General features: G+C 41.8%; 1 protein-coding gene across 1 annotated transcript in view; it reads right to left on the bottom strand.

Annotated features, from left to right (window-relative positions):
• The window catches only part of LOC125622468 (piezo-type mechanosensitive ion channel component 2-like), a 52411-nt gene that overhangs the window by 7781 nt on the left and 26161 nt on the right, over positions 1-18469 (bottom strand). Inside the window, exons 19-32 of the mRNA XM_075118997.1 lie at positions 18148-18260; positions 17381-17492; positions 16865-16936; positions 14412-14578; positions 12757-12874; positions 9830-9869; positions 8384-8642; positions 7804-7992; positions 7004-7202; positions 6413-6542; positions 6070-6217; positions 4197-4411; positions 3277-3435; positions 1379-1526 (exon numbers count right to left, since the gene is read on the bottom strand). Coding sequence (XP_074975098.1) covers positions 1379-1526; positions 3277-3435; positions 4197-4411; positions 6070-6217; positions 6413-6542; positions 7004-7202; positions 7804-7992; positions 8384-8642; positions 9830-9869; positions 12757-12874; positions 14412-14578; positions 16865-16936; positions 17381-17492; positions 18148-18260 — 2069 coding nt within the window. The remainder of the gene's footprint in view (positions 1-1378; positions 1527-3276; positions 3436-4196; positions 4412-6069; positions 6218-6412; positions 6543-7003; positions 7203-7803; positions 7993-8383; positions 8643-9829; positions 9870-12756; positions 12875-14411; positions 14579-16864; positions 16937-17380; positions 17493-18147; positions 18261-18469) is intronic.

The raw sequence follows: 18469 nt of genomic DNA, 5'->3' as shown, positions 1-18469 counted from the left end.
GCAATTGTAGCATGGCAGGGAAACCAGGCAGGAAGGAACTTGGTGACCATTTTGAGGCTATGAGATAGTCAAAGCATTTGGAAAACAACCTAACTGTTTTGCATGCACACTGAGTGGCAGATTACTCAATACACACACACACACACACACCCCATGTGTAGACCAACTGGAAAACACACAACCTCAAATTAGTTATTCCACTTGTAACTTATCTATTCACTTCTAATGAACTATTTAAAAATTATAAAGTTTTTAAGACATGCATAAGCTGAAAATGCTCACTATTTTATTTGTGAGGGTTGGGGTTGTAATGAACTGTACACACTTATAATTCAGTAGAAATTATCAGTATAATGTATATATGATGTTCTTAGAGTAGCCCATTGCTCCCTCTCAGGACTGAGTAGTCACTGCCATGGAACAGCTCTTTGAGGAAACAGCACTAGCAAAATAGACCGGGGCAAGGCTGTAAAAAGGCCACAGGGCGAGGAAGCAGCATCTAAAGGGAGAAGGGCTGGGAGCCTAAAGTCTTGATAGAAACGAGATGTCCCCCAACTCCTTCCAGTGAAAGGGCGCTGCTCTCCACAGAAAGCAGCAGCAGCTGGCGGCAGAGCATGGCATTCAGATATTGAGGACAAATCTGAGATGGAGCTGGCTCCCAGGTTTGATTCCAAAACAACTAGTGGAAGCTATATTTAATATATTCCCTCATCCCCACCAGGAGATATGAGTTGTACTTATAAATAAGGAAGAACTGTCTAGCTGGAAACCCCTGTAAGGGAGAGGTTTTTTTAGATATGGGCAAGGAGTTCTCCTCCTCACCTTACAGAGAGAAGGTGAAATCCTGGCTCCATTGAAGTCAACAGGAGGTTTGACACTGACTTCAGTGGGGCCAGGATGCCACCCACAGTGACTGTTCTGTAAGTGCAAGAGTAGCTTTTGATAACATAAAAGATCCCGCAGATGGGCTCAAACCAATGCTGACACTGAAGTGGTACTGGAATGGGGATGTACTGCTAGGCAAAACCAAACTCCCATCTCTAGTGTCTGTCTGACTAAAAGGCAAAAGATCCCATAATCTTGGAGTCCCCGATAAAATCCCCACTCTGAGTAAAACAGGTCTATGCCCGAGACATTGCTGACTGCGTAATTACGGCTGCCTTGTTTAACTATACAGTCAGAATGCTACAGGCATCTCCATTTATCTGCTGCATTGCGGTGGACAGTGAGCAAGGGAAGGTTCTGCTCAAACATACAATCTTCCCAAGTCCAATTTTTTCTGAAGGGTGCATTATTCTCCCTCCACAGCCTCAAATGGCCTCAGAAACATCTGTCAGAGAATTTGATGAGACGGGATTGTACAACTGGAATCACTCACCTTCTCAGACTCTCTCAGGCATTTCATAATGAAAACATTTGCATATAAATCCTCCACACAGATCCAGCTGGAAAGACTCAGCGTGGTGTCCGTCCAAACCCAGTCCATGACAGCTCTCAGCTCAGTAAGGAAAGGCACCATACGAAACCTACCAGTTGAAGAAAGAAAGAATGTTATTAACCTTTTAGAGTGACATCTGTGTTAAATATCAGAGCCTAGCAAAGTGCTAGCAGATAATTTTCAGGCATTTATTGAAATCTTTTTCCCTGGCACAATCCTCCTTGATTTTGGGGGACTTTTCCTTTATCAGCTCCTGAAAAACAGTTTCCAGTGTGTAGTTGTATAGTACTGAGACTGTACAGAGTGCCCAGGGATTTCAGAAATCACAGAAACCTTCATGCTTCGGGGCAGAAGCCAAATGCTAACTGCCTGGGGGTAAGAAGAAACTTCCCCTATGGGCAAATTATCCCACAATTTTCCATTATGGGAAGTCTGAAGCATCTGGTACTGGCCACTATCAGAAGCAGGGTACTGGACTGGATGGATCACTCATCTGATCCCATCTGGCAGTTCCTATAAACCTATTCACCCACCAGGGAATGATTCAAATTTGGAAGATCTTTTTTAAAAGCCAAATTTCCAATGGGGCCTTGACGTGGCCTCCTCTTGTTCCTGTGCAAATACCTGTGTGCGTCCTTTTCAGCTGTCAGCGCCTGTGTACAAAAGACCACCCAAGAATGGTGTCTAATTGTACTAGGTGCTGTACAGAGTAGTATAGTCTCTAACCCAAACTGATAGATTTGCTCACCTGTGGATGTAAGAGATGGAGTTTATTCATGGAACATCCACTGATCCTGATGGGTGTGTGTCTGCAAAGCCTATCCCCTTTGTGTACAAATCATTGTTGCTATCCCCTGAGTTGGCAGGTAATACCATTCAAAACTGCAGTGCAGTGTTTCTGCATGGCCCACTGGAGGCCAATGCTTGAAAACTAGGCCACGAATATGCCAGAGAGAGATTCCTCCCTTAAAGTTCCTTTCAGAGCCTCTTCCTTTATACAAAACCCACAGATTGCTCCATGCAATGTTAGCCCATATGGGAAATGGATATTTTTTCCATAGGGTTTTTTAGGTTAATAATATGTAACTCAGCATGTATTTAAAAATGCACTGAGTACATAAAATTCATCCCAAATATGACCAAACTGGCCAATGGCTTTTTAATATCTCTGCCACAAGACTGTGTATCAACATATTTCCTGTCTGGATCCATTCCAGTGGCAATTCCAGGCATGGAATATATTTAGTCTATATTTACTTAGTCTATTTAACTTTCAGTTAGGCTCATCTCACAACCATGCTATTTCAGGATGATTTACACAATATTTACATTGAATTCTGCTAATATTTCCTTGCCTCTTGACACTGGATCACAGCATATACATTCCAGAGACCCATGCTGGAGGAATAAGCAGCTATTTTAGGCAATCAGAAACGGTCTAGCTAAGGGGAGACTGCCAGGAAGTGAGATGATTTGTCCAAGAAGTTTATTGAGCGATTATGTAGAAAAGTAGCAATCAGGTTAGGGGAAAAGCTCGGCTACAGCAACAAGAAATGTGGATTGGATTCAAGAGTCAAATTATGGCATTTAGACCCTGCTCTCCTTTCCTCTAAAGTGCAAACTTAGGGCTTGAGCTTAATTTGTGATATACTTGCCATAAATTACACATACCCCCAGAACAGTCAACATTCATAGAGTCAACAGTCAACATTCATAGAGCTAAATGCTGGTCCCACTGAATTGAGTGAGGATTGTACCATTGGCTTCAATGAGACTAGGACTTGGCCCACAGGTTTTTAGCCTCTATTATAAAAGCTGAACATCGCCTCTCTGCTTACCCTTGGAATAGGAAAAGGTTTACGAAATTGTAACTCTTTGTCAGAAAGTTGCCTAGGACCCGATTCGGATAACCACATTTGATCTGATACGCGGACAGGCCAAAATAAACACATTTGACCAAGTACCAAAGCTGAGCCACATGGTTTCTGTTAAATCTCCTGTAAGTGAATAAAACAGAGATTTCATTACACTATTTTGGTCACCCAAAGTCCTTACATTTTTTTTTAATGTGACAGTTCCTCAATCACTAGTTTGACCTTCATGTTAATATAACCTCCTCAGACTGGATTGGAACCTAGTGAAAATGAGATGTAAAGTGAGTGGCCATATGTCGTCACTTGAGACTATGGGTCCTGTTAAATGGAGCTTCTTTTCCCTGCAGCTTGAATAATAAATGTCCATCTATGAAAGGAGGGTGTTGACCAATAGTGAGCAGTTTCAAAGTAGGATATATCTAAAGTTGGGAGACTATTTCTTCCAGGGTTTTTTCCCCTTGCCATACTTCATAAGTCTGCAGATGTCTCCTTCTCCTGAGATCTCATTTTCAAAGAGTCAGATGCACAGACATAACTGAGTTTGCATACGAACCATATACCTGGCTATTTTCTCAAATAAACTAGGCGTGCAACGCAGTAGCATTTTGCACACATAATTGCACTCTCTTTTGTTCTCTTTACCCAAAGCATGCCGCACTTTCAACGTGAAGACTGTGGAAGGAAATTAAGTTGTCCATCTATCCATTTCCAAACCCACCCATCCCAGCATAAGTGCCAACAGCACAAATTAAATTACTGCTGAAAGCATGAAGAAATGTCAGACTTCAAAGCCACCACGGCTAATGTCTGTTTTCCCATTGAAAGCAAGTCCTGCTCACGAGAGAGAGAGAGAGATTTTCATGTGACACTGGCCACAGTTGTACCTTTCAGTAACACCTGGCAAGATGAAAAACATCCAGAAGTGAATGCCAAAGACAAGGACAACCTGGAATACACACTTCCCAAACATAGTCTTCCTCAAGTAAATGGCCCGGTCCACTATCATGGTGCCAAACTGAATCAGAAGCATCACCAGGAAGGCTTCAGGGACCTGGTCTTCCGACAGGGATTCAGTTATGTCAGCAGCTGCTGAGTGTTTCTGAAATTAGTCATAACAAATAAGGGGAAAATCTAGTTACAAAGCAATACCACTCAGGATTTATCCAATGATTTTATATAACCCATTGGAGAGTGGGAATCTCCAGACTATTACTTATGTGAGTAGTCCTTATTCAGGCAAGTATTTCCCCTGAGTATAAGGGGGCTTACAACTGTAAGTAAGTGCTGCATTTTCTGTAGGGGTTGGAAAGGCAAACCTCTAATCCCTCCTCTCTACAAGCAAATCTCTACTCAGCAGGCACTAAGTAGAAGCATCTTAAATAAAGACACAAATAAAATGACAGTGAGCCGTTGCTGATGCCCCGTGGAGGAGTCTGAAGATCAACTGGTTTTTAAACAATTCTATTCCTTTGTGTTATAGAGCAATGGGCATCTACCCTGCATCCAGAGCCAGGACCATGTTTGTAGCTTGAACCTGCCAAAATCAAACACCCTGTGTTTTGGAAATATTCAGATCCAGATTTCAAATCCCCACTCATGCTTGGGAGGGTTCAGATATGGAGTTTTAACTAGACCCATTATAAAAATATCAGGGCTTCAGAGCTGTGGTTTGGATCCATCTCCATCCCTTGCTTTCTCTTTCTCCTCCCTAAGTTTTTATAACTAGGACTATTTTGCATGAAACCAAGCCTTTAAGGATCTTGATAGACTCATCTGTTGTTATCACTGATCATTCCCCCACTTGGAAGCAGAATCAGATTCCTTTGAGACATAACAACAACATCCAGATGTGGAAAGCACAAGCAAGTGCTATGGCAGCCAAGCTCAATGTGCAAGCAGCAATGCTGAGAGTATAAGCATAGCACTCACTGACTGGGTTGTGCTTCTGTTCCAGAAGCCTACACTGCATTGCCGCTTTGCCATCGGTTTGGTGTTATAGCCCTTCTGGAAATGAAACAGGCTCTCTGTGCAGGAGGACCCTCTCCTGAAAGAGGCTGCCCTCGGCTCCCATTAATGTCTATGGTGTTCTTCACCTTGCAGAAGGGTTTCAGTACCTCACAGGATCAAGGCCTTAGGTAACCCTCCCTTTCTCCTTTCTTTTGACTAGATTTCCATCTAAAATATCTGCACTGAGGTGATTTACTCTGTATAAAATAAATAAAACAAAGTCTAGAGAAGGGGGGGCGGGGAATGGAACAAACAGAATTCATGATCGAACAAAGTGAAACATTTGCTTTCTTTGGGAAACAATGGTACTCCCTGCCCAGTGTATGCTGTTGAGCCTCTCCCTCATCATTAATCACTGTGTTATCTGTATCAGTTAGCTTGTCTTTTGTAGATAGTCTCTTCTCTAGTCTATGGAGACTCCTTGCTCAAGAGAATTTAAGGTTGAATCAAAAACAAACAAAAAGAGTGGCTGTAATTCAGGGGAAATTTCCATCATGTCCCTGGTGGTAGAGAAGAGAGAGGAATCAACTGTCCTGAATACAAAGTGTGTTCTTTATTCGCACACACACAGGACACTGTGGTTCCTCCTGGCTCCCAGACTGATTAACTTAGCCTGTGCCTCCTCGTGTCTCCCTAAATCCTGGAGTATGCAGTCATGGTAGAGACTGCTGACTATATACCACAGTCCCCAAGTTAATAATCAAGCTATTTGCTTTGCAGTCTATATAAAGAAGGTGCATTTGTGCTTACGCCAAAAGCCCAGTATCCAAAGATAACAATTATAAAATTGATCACGTCAACCAGGAACATCAGTGCATAGACATCACAGACGGGGCTGTACTCCGGATGAATAATGTCGTAGAAGAACTGCCTGATAGGTCGATAGATTTGAAGGACACTAGGGGTAAAAACAGGTATAATCTAGTTCAATGGAAATTGTAACAATGCATCCTCAGAACGATCAGATGAATGTATCCAGTGCACATCTTCCATAGAAGACGCATAAAAACTGGAATCTATAATTACTCTACTGAACTGAAGTGCAACAATGTCTCATTTTCGTAAGAGATGTTACAAATAATACCCCAATTACATTTTAATCACCAGCTTCTTTGCTTTCAATATCAGTTGTTTCATCTTTTCCTTAAGAAGTTTCTTCTTGCTGATGGGACTCTTTCTAAAAAGCCTCCATTTCTTCCTGGCTTCATTCTTCTGAGTCTTGCCTACCAAAGGGAAGACAAATCACAGGTTTGTCTAAGGACTGTTCTTTTCTTAACAGCCAGGTCCTAATTTTGTCACAAAGGTTTACAATTCTGTTTAACCTTAGATGTTCCAATAAGGCAGTAATTCAGCCAGTAGGATTATCTCTCAAGAAATCAGTGTTTGAGAATGTCCTATGAATATAGTTTCTTGGGCTAGCAAATACACTAAGTTACTCAGAAGGAATTATTTGGCACCTATACACCATGCTACTGGGCACATTAGGGGAAAAAATCACAGTAATACTCTAGTATGGGGGGGTAGAGACTACAACCACCTAAGGCACAATCCCCTATTTTCAGGTGCATCCAGAGAAAGGAAGCTGAACAACTGAAAATTTGGCTCTTATAGTATTTTCTCCACCTGAATTTTAAAATGAAAGCCCCCTTAGTGTCTAAAAATAGCTCAGTGTGGCCCCCACTACCTCTGTTAATGGAGACTGTCTTCCTTCCTCTGAAGACACTCTCTGAGGGATTGTGATGTCTGAAAAGGTGCCATGCCCCCGATCCAGGCTCCTCTTCCTGCAGGCCACCTCTGGACTCCTGGTTCTTTTGCCTCCTAGAAAATCTCCTTTTCTTGGAATCAGACACATTGACACCGTTGGAATCCCAGAGTCCATGGCGCTAATGGGAACATTTAAAGAATGATTAATACAGTTTGATACACTGTGTCCTCAGCACACCATCTTTAATTCACAGTAACCATGAATCCCTCTGCAGGCGGAGACGGAAAGACACAGAATGGGGGAGAGAGAAACAGGGGGAGGCAACACTTGAGATGAACGGTTGGTTTCACAGTGGGTAGGGAATGAGCACAAGTCCCCAGATTTGGATCCACACTTCAAAGCCTTTAAAATCCAGGGGCAAACCTCTTATTGACTTCAGCAGGGCTAGGATTTCACCCCAAGGACTCTAATCTCCCATCACAGCATGTGAGTATCTCACATTAAAGAAAATGGCATTTATTTGTAAAGAATTAGGCCCATAAGTGTTCAAATCTGGGATTTTGTTCAGACCATTGGAGTTGAGGGCCAAATGCTAAGTTTAAATCTAAACCTGGGTTTGGAGTCTGAGTCCCTGCCCCCAAAGAATGGGATGAGTTTTGAATTTATAACAGAAATTAAGACCAGGCAAGTTTAGCAGAGTTTCAGTTTTTCTCTGCCAACATTCAGCAGAGCTCTAAGAAATTAGCCATTTCTTCTCCTTCTCTTCAAGAACAAGTTACCTTCAAGATAGACCTGTGAAAGAACAAAGCCAGCAGCTGCACAAGATCAAAATGCACATAGCCATCCTTCTTCTCAATCCCAACAATGTTTGGCAGAACAAATGGCTCTTCTGCATTGATGCCGCAGTATAACTTAGTGGTCCAGGGAAAGAATCCAAACTGAGCAAAATATTTGACAACTACTGTTACCTAGAGAGGAAAAAAGACAAAGTTAGTTGGAAGACATGGCCTGGCAGGGCAACAGCTAGCCTTAAACATTTTCAGAAGAGTTTGTAGATCTTCCAAATACATTTTTGCTGGCTTGCGATCCTGAAGAGCCAACCTTGCAGTGGTGTTTCATCCCGTATAGATGTTCTCTAATTTTCTTTATTTCTGGTTTTATGTTCAGCAAATTACCTGTGGTTCATGAACTACCTTCAGACCTACCAGTATCCTTTAGTCACGTCTGCCATCTAGTCTACCCCATTAACATCCATTCTAACAGAAGTTTATTGCGCTTTAATGTAAAGAAAAAGAATAGTACTTGTTTGCAGAGAGACACTTATGTCTGCAGCAAGGCAATTTTCTGGCTGTTGCATACCTCTGTATAAACGATAGCCATCATCCAGAAGAATTTAGTAGGCCTTGGAATGGATAACATGGCCCACAGGAATATAAGGATGGGCAGAACCAAAGTGAGGACAGAAGCAGAGACCATGTGGTTGAGAATGATGACAAAATAACAGAGCATTTCTGACTTGGACACCATCACATTGTACAAAGCAAAGCCCAACTTCAGGGATCGAGGCAGACTCTGATAAAACTTGTCTGACTGCTCCAGTTCATTGTCATGAAACATCCTGAAACATAGAACAAAAAAAATATATAAAAATAGATTAATTATATTTCCTCACAAAATTGGTGCAAGGCTATAAGCTAGTATTTTGAATACAGAAGATTATATATATATATATAGAGAGAGAGACCAGATGTATGGCATAATATAATCTCTTCAGAACTGCATGACTAAAGCTGTGATACTTTGTCAACCAAATCGTCTGTGAAAGCTGTTACTGACCTAACTCACATACACTCATAGTCCCCCACCCCTAATTCTGAACAGCACCTGCTCAGTGGCCCCCACAAAACATGGGTGTGTTTGCACATTTAAACCTCCAAGTACAAAGCAACTCTTGGAGGTGCTGCTGAGCACCCTCCGTTTTTGTTGACCTTAGCCCTGAATTCACCAATTCAGTAGCATTAGTGCGTAACAACCATAGTGCTCCTATGAACACAAATGCCTCTGCTGCATGGGCACAGTTCTTTATATCTATCCCTAATAGTAGAGCTGGTCGGGGGGCTGGGGGGAGAAGAGGGGGGAGGAGGGGACACAAAACAACAACAAAAAAACACCTTAGTGACATTTTTGAAATTTCTGACTTGTTTTCATCTCACAGGGTTCAAACTGGGCCTAAAATGTTCTGTGGGGGTGGGTTTTTGTTTTGTTTTGTTTTACTGAAATTTTAATTTGTTTTTTAAATATTTTTTCATTTACCACAACCACCATTTTCAATCAGTAACTGTTTGTGGTAAGCAACAAAATCTATTTTGGTAAAAATTTCAGTAAAAATCATATGGAAAAATTTGCAAAAAAAAATGAGAATTTCAACAACTTGTTATGAAAAGTTTCATTTTGGAAAAAAAAAGCTGGGGGGGGGACTTTTAATGTGAAAATTTTTGACCAGTTCGACCATGCAGTAGTTTTAGTCTCATGGGTGGAGACTATAATCCATAATTCCATATCCCCCAGCTGGTGAAAACTGACATAGCTTTACTATGGATGGAGCTACACTGACTTACGCCAGCTGAGCATCTGCCCTATAAAGTCTCTTTTTAGTCTGACATCAAACACAATGTCCCATGTCAGCTTGTGCAAGTGAAAAAACTAGAAACAATTAAGTGGCGCCATGCTGTTAAGGCACATCATCATTCCATGAACACATTGTGGGTATCTCTGCAGCTGGGTTTGACTTTAGGTCTTTCTTGCCTGTTCAGAAGCAGCTCACTGGCAGTCATGATAACAGGAACTTCATTTAATGGCCTGCCTGCTTCTTTGCTTCTCTCAGCTGATGGGGAAACAGCATAATCTTTTGTTTCAGAGGAAGGAAGAGGAGTGGTCATTTCTGGGGCAGCTTCTTTGACGCTGTCTTCATCTTCCACCTTCTGTCCTGCCTCATCTCCATTAATTTCCTCAGCAACTTCATCAGGTGTCCTAGATCCAGAATGAGTTTCTTTATTTAAAAAAAAATCACTGAAAATCATAAGTTAAGTTTCTTAATTGACATTGAAATAATTGTACTAATATGAAACCTCCTGTCTCATGCCAAAGGGAGAAGGGGCTCACTCACCATAAATTCAGAATCCAGCTAAGAATTTTAACATGTAAGGTCATGGTGACAGTGATTAGAAAGGATTCACACAGAATTTAACGTTATTAACGTTATTAATTAACGTTATAAGCTTGTTCTTTTAAAGTATTCAAAGTATTTCATGTTGCATCACACTAGTTGCAGGCTAACTGGCCTCACAGCAGTCATTGTATGAGCTGCATGCTAATTGATCTCTCTGCAATATTACACATGGGTTACTCCAGCTGCATGCTAGCTAATTCCGCTGTAATCATTCCCCCGAGTTTAGCTGTTGCTAACTGACCTCCCTGTAGCCACTCCCTAGAGCAGGGGTTCTCAAACTGGGGGTCAGGACCCCTTAGGGGGTCATGAGGTTATTACCTGGGGGGTCACGAGCTGTCAGCCTCCACCCCAAACCCCGCTTTGCCTCCAGTATTTATAATGGTGTTACATATATAAAAACGTGTTTTTAATTTATTAGGAGGGTCGCATTCACAGGCTTGCTTTGTGAAAGGGATCACCAGTACAAAAGTTTGAGAACCACTGCCCTAGGGGCTATTTTTCATAGAATCATAGAACCATAGAAATGTAAGGCTGGAAGGGATTCAAGAAGTCACCACATCCAGGCCCCTGCTCTGTAGCAGGACCGCGTAAACCTAGACTATCCCTGACAGGTGTTTGTCCAACCTGTTCTGAAAAACCCCCACTAATATGTATTCCGCAACCTCCCCTGGAAGCCTATTTCAGAGCTTACCTACCTTTATTGTTTGAAAGTTTTTCCTAACATCTAACCTAAATTTCCTTTGCTGCAGATTAAGCCCATTACTTTTTGTCCCACTTTCAGTGGACATGAAGAACAATTGATTACCATCTTTTTTATAACCGCCCTTAACACATTTGAAGACTGTTATCAGGTCCTTACTTGGTCATCTTTTCTCAAGACTACACATGCCCAGTTTTTTTTAACCATCCCTCATAAGTCAGGTTTTCTAAATGTTTCATCATTTTTGTCTCCTCTAGATTCTCTCCAATTTGTTCCCTAAAGTGTGGCACCCAGAATTGGACACAGCTTTCCAGCTGAGACTTTACCAGTGCTGAGTAGAGCAGGACAAATACCTACCGTGTCTTACATATGATACTCCTGCTAAAACACCCCACAATGATATTCGTCTTTTTCGCAGCTGCATCATATTGTTAATTTATATTCAATGTGTGACCTACTAGGCATTAAACATGTCAGCTTTCTTTTTATGTCATCAGTTATTAGCCCTCCTTTCCCGCTAAGCAGACTTTCCTTCATCTTTCTCTTGCTCCTAATGTATTTGAAGAACCTCTTCTTACTGCCTTTTATGTCCCTTGCTAGGTGTAACTCATTGTGTGCCTTACCTGTTCTGATTTTGCCCTTACATGCTTGTGCATATTCATTTGTACTCCTCCTTAGAAATTTGTCCATGATTCCACTTTTTTTTAGGATTTCTTTTTCATTTTCCAGTCATTAAAGAGCTCCTGATGGAGCCATATTGGCCTCTTACTATTCTTCCTGTCTTTCCTTTGCATCAAGATAGCTTGCAGTTGTGCCTTTCATATTGTCTCCTTGAGAAACCACCAGTTCTCCTGAACTCCTTTTTTCCCTTAGATTTTCTTCCTGGGACCTTACCTATCAGTTCTGAGTTTTGCAGGATGCCACCTCATCTCACTGTAACCATTCATTGGCTGACTCCAGGTGTGGCTAACTGATGACACTGATACCCCTCCCTTGGGATTACTCCTGCTTCATGCCACAGTTTTTGCTTTGAGCTCAAATGAATTTAAAAATCTCAAAGTGAAGCAAAGCAGAGCTGCCGAGCTTCACCCAGCTTCCATTCAAACCATCAGTTATCCCAGACTCACTCTGAACTGGGACCAGGTTCACTCCACAACCCAGGCTTGGAGGCTTGAGAGGAAGGATGGCTCAGTGATCAAAGCACTAGCCTAAGGTTTAGGAAACCTGGCTTCAAGTCTCTGCTCCACCATAGACTTCCTGTGTGACCTCTGGCACATCATGTAGCCTCCCTGTGCCTCAGTTCCCAGCTGTAGAATGCAGATAACAGCACCTTCCAGGGAGTTGTGAGGATACATACATTAAAATATTGTTAGCTGCTCAGATACTATGGCTGGGGTTGGGGGAGCAGATAAACACCTTAGATTTGTAACAAATCCAGCAAATATTGCCTAGCTGCACATTACCTCACTATAGGTTTGACCAGCTCTTATGAGAAGTTCTGACAAGGATAATGTTCCACTGTCTATTCACCTGGATGCACTGCTCTCATGAGGTAGCTGGGTTCCCCCCCTGGGTATCTGCTGGCACTCTAATGTGTCTTCACGCTGATCCTCCCATGTGCCTTTCATTTTATTTCCTCCATAAGGATTTGCTTGCACTTGCTGAGTCTTCTTCATGTTGTAATATTGGAGAATTGTGTCTGGCAAGGCCTCTTTTCCCTTAAAAAATTAATACAAAATCAGTCAGATGGGAAAAATGCTGTCCTCGTTTCTGTCAATGGAAGCGATTGTAATCCCATATTACCCTTTGAGACCCCTACTTCCCATGGGGAATTCCCATCTTTAAAACCGATGGCTGGTGCTCTTTTTATATCCTTGTGTCCCACACTAAATAAGATGTTCCCTTCCTTGCTGTTAATGCCCTTCAGAATATAAGCATGACAGCTCTTAGTCAACTAAACATAGTTAGTAGAAACCTGTGGGAATAGATATTTATTTGGATCTCAAGAATATCCAGTGTTATCATAAATTAATAATAGCACAAATTTTGAAAGGAATATTAAACCTCATGTTTTGTGATTTAAGCCAATCTCTATTGGAGACCAAGAGGAGACCCCTTTCTCCCTACTGTGGAGTTTCTTACATCTTCTTCTGAAGAATCTGGTGCTGGCCACTTTCACTGGACTAACTGTCATGGAAACTGGACTAACTGCACCTTGGTTCTGATCCAGTACACCAGGGGTTCTCAAAAATTTTTTCACCGCGACCCCCTTCCGACAACAAAAATTACTACATGAGCCCAGAAGAGTGGACCGAAGCCTGAACCTGCCCAAGCCCCACTGCCCTGGGCAGGGCGGGCCAAAGCCTAAGCCCCACGGCCCTGGGTGTGTGGGGCGGCGAAGCCCAAGGGCTTCAGTCCCAGGCTGGGGGGGGGGGCTGTAACCTGAGCCCCACCACCCAGGGCAGAAGCCCTCAGGCTTTGACCCCAGGCAGTTGGGCTCGGGCTTCAACTCTGGCGAGCCCATTAAAACGGGGTTGCAACCCACTTTGGGGTCCCAACCCGCAGTTAGAGAACCGCTGCAATACACCAGTTCCTATGTTCTTATTAAATTATTGGGGATTTTCTCCATGAAAAATTTAAATGAAGACAAATGATTTTCAGTTTCACCAAAACTTTTCTTAAAATTTTCCTGGTTCTTGTTGAAAAAACAAAAAATGTAAACAATTTTTTTCAATTTGTTGTTGCTGAAAACTAAAAAACACCCCGTTTTATTTTTTTAAAGAAAACCCCAATTTTTTTTTTTTTACAATAACAGGATTTTTTTTCATGAAAGTTCCCATTTAATCAAAAAGCCATTTTTCATTAGAAAATAGTTTCAATGAAAATTGTTCAACCAGCTCTAAATATTAGCTCTTTTAATCTTTCCTTGCAAGTCAGTCTTTCAGGCACCTGGAATACTTTTGTTCAGTGATGTAAGCAGCGCTCAGAATTTATACTGACATCAAGTCTCTTTCAGGGGAGTAACAATGGGTTTCAGAACATGACCTAATGCAGAAAGATTGGTCCACAAATGAACATGAATAAACCATATTCCTAGTTGCTATTGTAATGCATAAATAATCAAAGAAACTGGTTGGAAAACTTCAATAAAAAACCTGGACATCATATTTTGAAAATGAAAAAGAAAATTAAAAGTGACTTGAAATGGAGTCTTGGACTGGAATTGAAGTGACCAATGAAAATTTTATGTGACTTTTCTCTTTTCAAGACACCTCTATCAATGAGCTTGTGCTCAATGGGACATTTTTATGCATATCTAGCTCAATGAGAATTTTGTGTATATAAAGATTTCAGGACAGACCGCAGAATTTCCGGCTTGTTACAGTTGAATATAGTCAGACATCCTGTTACATAAACAAAAAAAAACAGGACATTGTGTAAAATGACAGTGATCTTACCTTATTAATTTCTCGCCATAGCATGCACCTTTCAATTCTCAGCACATTTGCTATGTCCAGGTTATTTTTACAGAGAGAGTTCAGTGCCTCTGTAATATCATCTAGCAATGCTTGAACAAAGACCCAAGTAAACTTGACTGTATTGATTATCCTTTCAATTATACTTTCTGTCAAAAGGGGAAAAAAACATATACAGTTACAAACAGGAAATGGTTCTATGCACTATTCTATTTCAACCAGTTCCTCAGCATTGGCTGAGACACAGTGATAAAGGATTTCAAAGGTCAGTTTAGGTTATCTTTATTCCCATCCAATCCTGATCCATCTTACTGAAGTGGATATTGCCCACACAGAGGTGGACCAGAATATCATACATTAAGATTTGAATTACCTTGAAAACAGGAGTAATAGAAACAGGATGAAATTTAATAGTGTAAAGTGCCAGGTCATGCATTTAAGAAAAATTCTTGTTAATCCCTATAAAATGGGGACATATCAGCTGGAAGTGACAGAGGAGGAGAAAGACCTAGGTGTATTGGCTGATCACAGGATGACTATGAGCCACCAATATGATGTGGCCATGAAAATGCTAATGCAATCGTAGGATGCATCAGGCAAGGTATTTCCACTAGAGATAGGGAAGTGTTAGTACCATGATACAAGGCACTGATGAGACCTCATCTGGAATACTGTGTGGCATTCTGGTTTCCTATGTTTAAGAAAGATGAATTCAAACTGGAACAGGTACAGAGAAGGGCTACTAGGATGATCAGAGGAGCAGAGAACCTACTTTACAAGAGAGGACTTAGAATCATAGGACTGGAAGGGACCTCGAGAGGTCATCTAGTCCCGTCCCCTGCACTCATGGCAGGACTAAGTATTATCTAGACCATCCCTGGCAGGTGTTTGTCTAACCTGCTCTTAAAAATATCCAATGATGGAAATTCCATAACCTCCCTAAGCAATTTATTCCAGTGCTTAACCACCCTGACAGTTAGGAAGTTTTTCCTAACGTCCAACCTAAACCTCCCTTCCTGCAATTTACGCCCATTACTTCTTGTCCTATCCTCAGAGGTTGAGAAGAACAATTTTTCTCCCTCCTTGTAACAACATTTATGTACTTGAAAACTGTTATCATGTCCCCTCTCAGTCTTCTCTTCTCCAGACTAAACAAACCCAATTTTTCCAAGCTTCCCTCATAGGTCATGTTTTCTAGACCTTTAATCATTTTTGTTGCTCTTTTCTGGACTCTCTCCAATTTGTCCACATCTTTCCTGAAATGTGGCACCCAGAACTGGACACAATACTCCAGTTGAGGCCTAATCAGCGCAGAGTAGAACGGAAGAATTACTTCTTGTGTCTTGCTTACAAGACTCCTACTAATACATCCCAGAATGATGTTTCCTTTTTTTGCAACAGTGTTACACTGTTGACTCATAGCTTGCGTCACTAGGACCCCCCCAGATCTCTTTCCGCAGTACTCCTTCCTAGGCAGCCATTTCCCATTTTGTATGTGTGCAACTGATTGTTCCTTCCTAAATGGAGTACTTTGCATTTGTCCTTATTTAATTTCATCCTATTTACTTCAGACCATTTCTCTAGTTTGTCCACATAATTTTGAATTATAATCCTATCCTCCAAAGCACTTACAACCCCTCCTTAAGGAGCTTGGCTTGATTAGACTAACAAAATGAAGGCTGACAAGAGATATGATTATGCTCTATGAATACAGCAGAGGGATAAACACCAGGGACGGAGAGGAGTTATTTAAGTTAAGGGCCAATGTTGGCACAAGAACAAATGGATATAAACTGGCCATCCATAAGTTTAGACTTGAAATTAAATGAAGGTTTCTAACCATCAGAGGAATGAAGTTCTGGATCAGCCTTCCAAGCGGAGTAAAGGGGGAAATAAACTGAGCATGATAAATGTATGGAGGAGATTGAGATTGCCTACAATGGCATATGGCCCATCTACATCTGCTAGTAGTAAATATCTCCAACAGTTGGAGATGGGACACTGGATGGGGAGGGCTCTGAGTTACTACAGAGAATTCTTTCACAGGTTTCTGGCTGGTGGGTCTCGCCCACATGTTCAGGGTCTAATTGATTGCCATTTGTGGGGATGGGAAGGAATTTTCCCACAGGTCAGACTGGCAGAGATCCTGGGTTGTTTTTTGCCTTCCTCTGCAATGTGGGTCCAGGTCACTTGCTGGTTTGAACTAGAGTAAATGGTAGATTCACTGTAACCTGAAGTCTTCAAATCTTGAGACGTCAGTAACTCAGCCAGAGGCTTTGAATCTATTACAGGAGTAGGTGGGTGAGGTTCTGTGGCCTGGAATGCAGGAGGTCAGACTAGATCATGATGGTCCCTTATGGTCTTAAAGTCTATGAGTCTATGAAGTCATCTGAGCAAGGGCTTCTGGTTTGCTGCTACAATATGGAGCTACTCACCTGGCTCATCTAGGTTCTCTTCAGTGACTGATATCTCCCCTTTCTCTTCATGGAATTCCAACTTCACCTCTCCTGTATCATATAGGAACATAAACAGAGCTATAGAGGAGAGAAACTTTGCCTTGACATCTTTCCAGCTATTCAGGAATTATGAGCCCAGCACAATGCCCAGTGAAATCAATGGGGTTATGACTCCAGCTGCAGGTTACATAATCAGATAACAAGACACTGTATTGAAATGAACATGTATGTGGGGCAAAGTTAAGGGCATTATGGCTATGGAAAAGGGAAGTCTTCATCCAGCATGTGGGATGTGCTGCGGACAGGCGATATGGATGGTAATTAAAGCTGGTGTCAGCGTTTCCTGACCTAGCCACATGTAAATGACTACCCTTAATGTTCTATTAGTGATTCTTGCTGTAGGAATTACAGCCTCTCTCATTCAAACAGTTCTTTTTCTGTCTAATTTGGCCAAGCAGCCCCTGTGCGCAGGTGTCTGTGCATTCTTCCCATTACCTGCCAGTCGCAGTTGCTCCTCCTCCTCTTTCTTCCTCTGCTCTCTGGTTTCATCTTGTTTTCTTGTTCTTAGAGCTGATTTAGAGCTGGACATCCAGGCTTCATATGCAAGCTGCATGGAGAAACCCCATTAGTCTTTGGAGAGAAGCCTGGTGCTTCCATCCAGCTGAACAAGCCTAAGCTGTGTTTCGTTTGACGTACTCCGGTATGCCGGAGCTTCACAAACTTTTTAATAGAGTGGATCAAATATGTGGTGTGTCCCCCGTTCCCACTTCCATTCAGATGGATCCCTTTGCTCCTCTCCCATTCATGGGTCTACAGACCACTTTCCCTCTCACTGGGAATTCACTGACGCCTTCTGCTTCCCTTTACAGACACCTAACACCCCCCTAGTAACAACAGCAATTGCTTCCATGGAAGAGCAATGTTAGGAAAATATTTTGGTAGTTTGCAGTAAATCTCTTGGGATTTTTTTGAAAAAAGGTAACTGTGTAAAATAATCATAATTAATGATTAATAATAAATTAATAATAAGACCTCACTCTTTTCACCCGTAAGTCTCAAAGCATTTTACAAAAGACATAAGCATCATCATTGCCATTTTACAGAAGGCAAAACTGAGACACCGGGAAATCAGGTGACTTGCTCAAGGTCACACAGGAATCCAGAGGCAGAGTTGGAAATAGAACCCAAGTCTCCTGAGTCCCAGTCCAGTGCTCAATCCACTAGGCAACACTACTCAGTATTATCATAAGTAAGTCCTGCACCTGGAATGCTGTTTTTTTCTTTGGTGATTCTTCCTCCCTCTTTTCTGTCTGCCCTTGTTCCTCTTCTTCCTCACTGTCTGTCTCAAAGAGGTAGTAGCTCCCAGCTCGAATCACTAAAATCAGTTCCAGAAAGAGATGTGGCTGAGATTTTGCAGAGCTGCCCGGGGGATTTAGATGCACAAGTCCCCTTGAAATAAATAGGAGTTGCACATCTAAATAGGAGCTGCCTATCTATGTGGCTTTGAAAATCCTAGTCTAGCCATTTTAACAGAACACGTTTTAGTAAATATTAATTAGCATAGTGGAGCATGCGAGTATTTTT

This window comes from Caretta caretta, chromosome 13, assembly GCF_965140235.1.
Source record: "Caretta caretta isolate rCarCar2 chromosome 13, rCarCar1.hap1, whole genome shotgun sequence".
Lineage (NCBI taxonomy): Eukaryota > Metazoa > Chordata > Testudines > Cheloniidae > Caretta > Caretta caretta.
The sequence above is the reverse complement of the archived record's forward strand: the minus strand, read 5'-3'. Positions and strand labels throughout refer to the sequence as shown.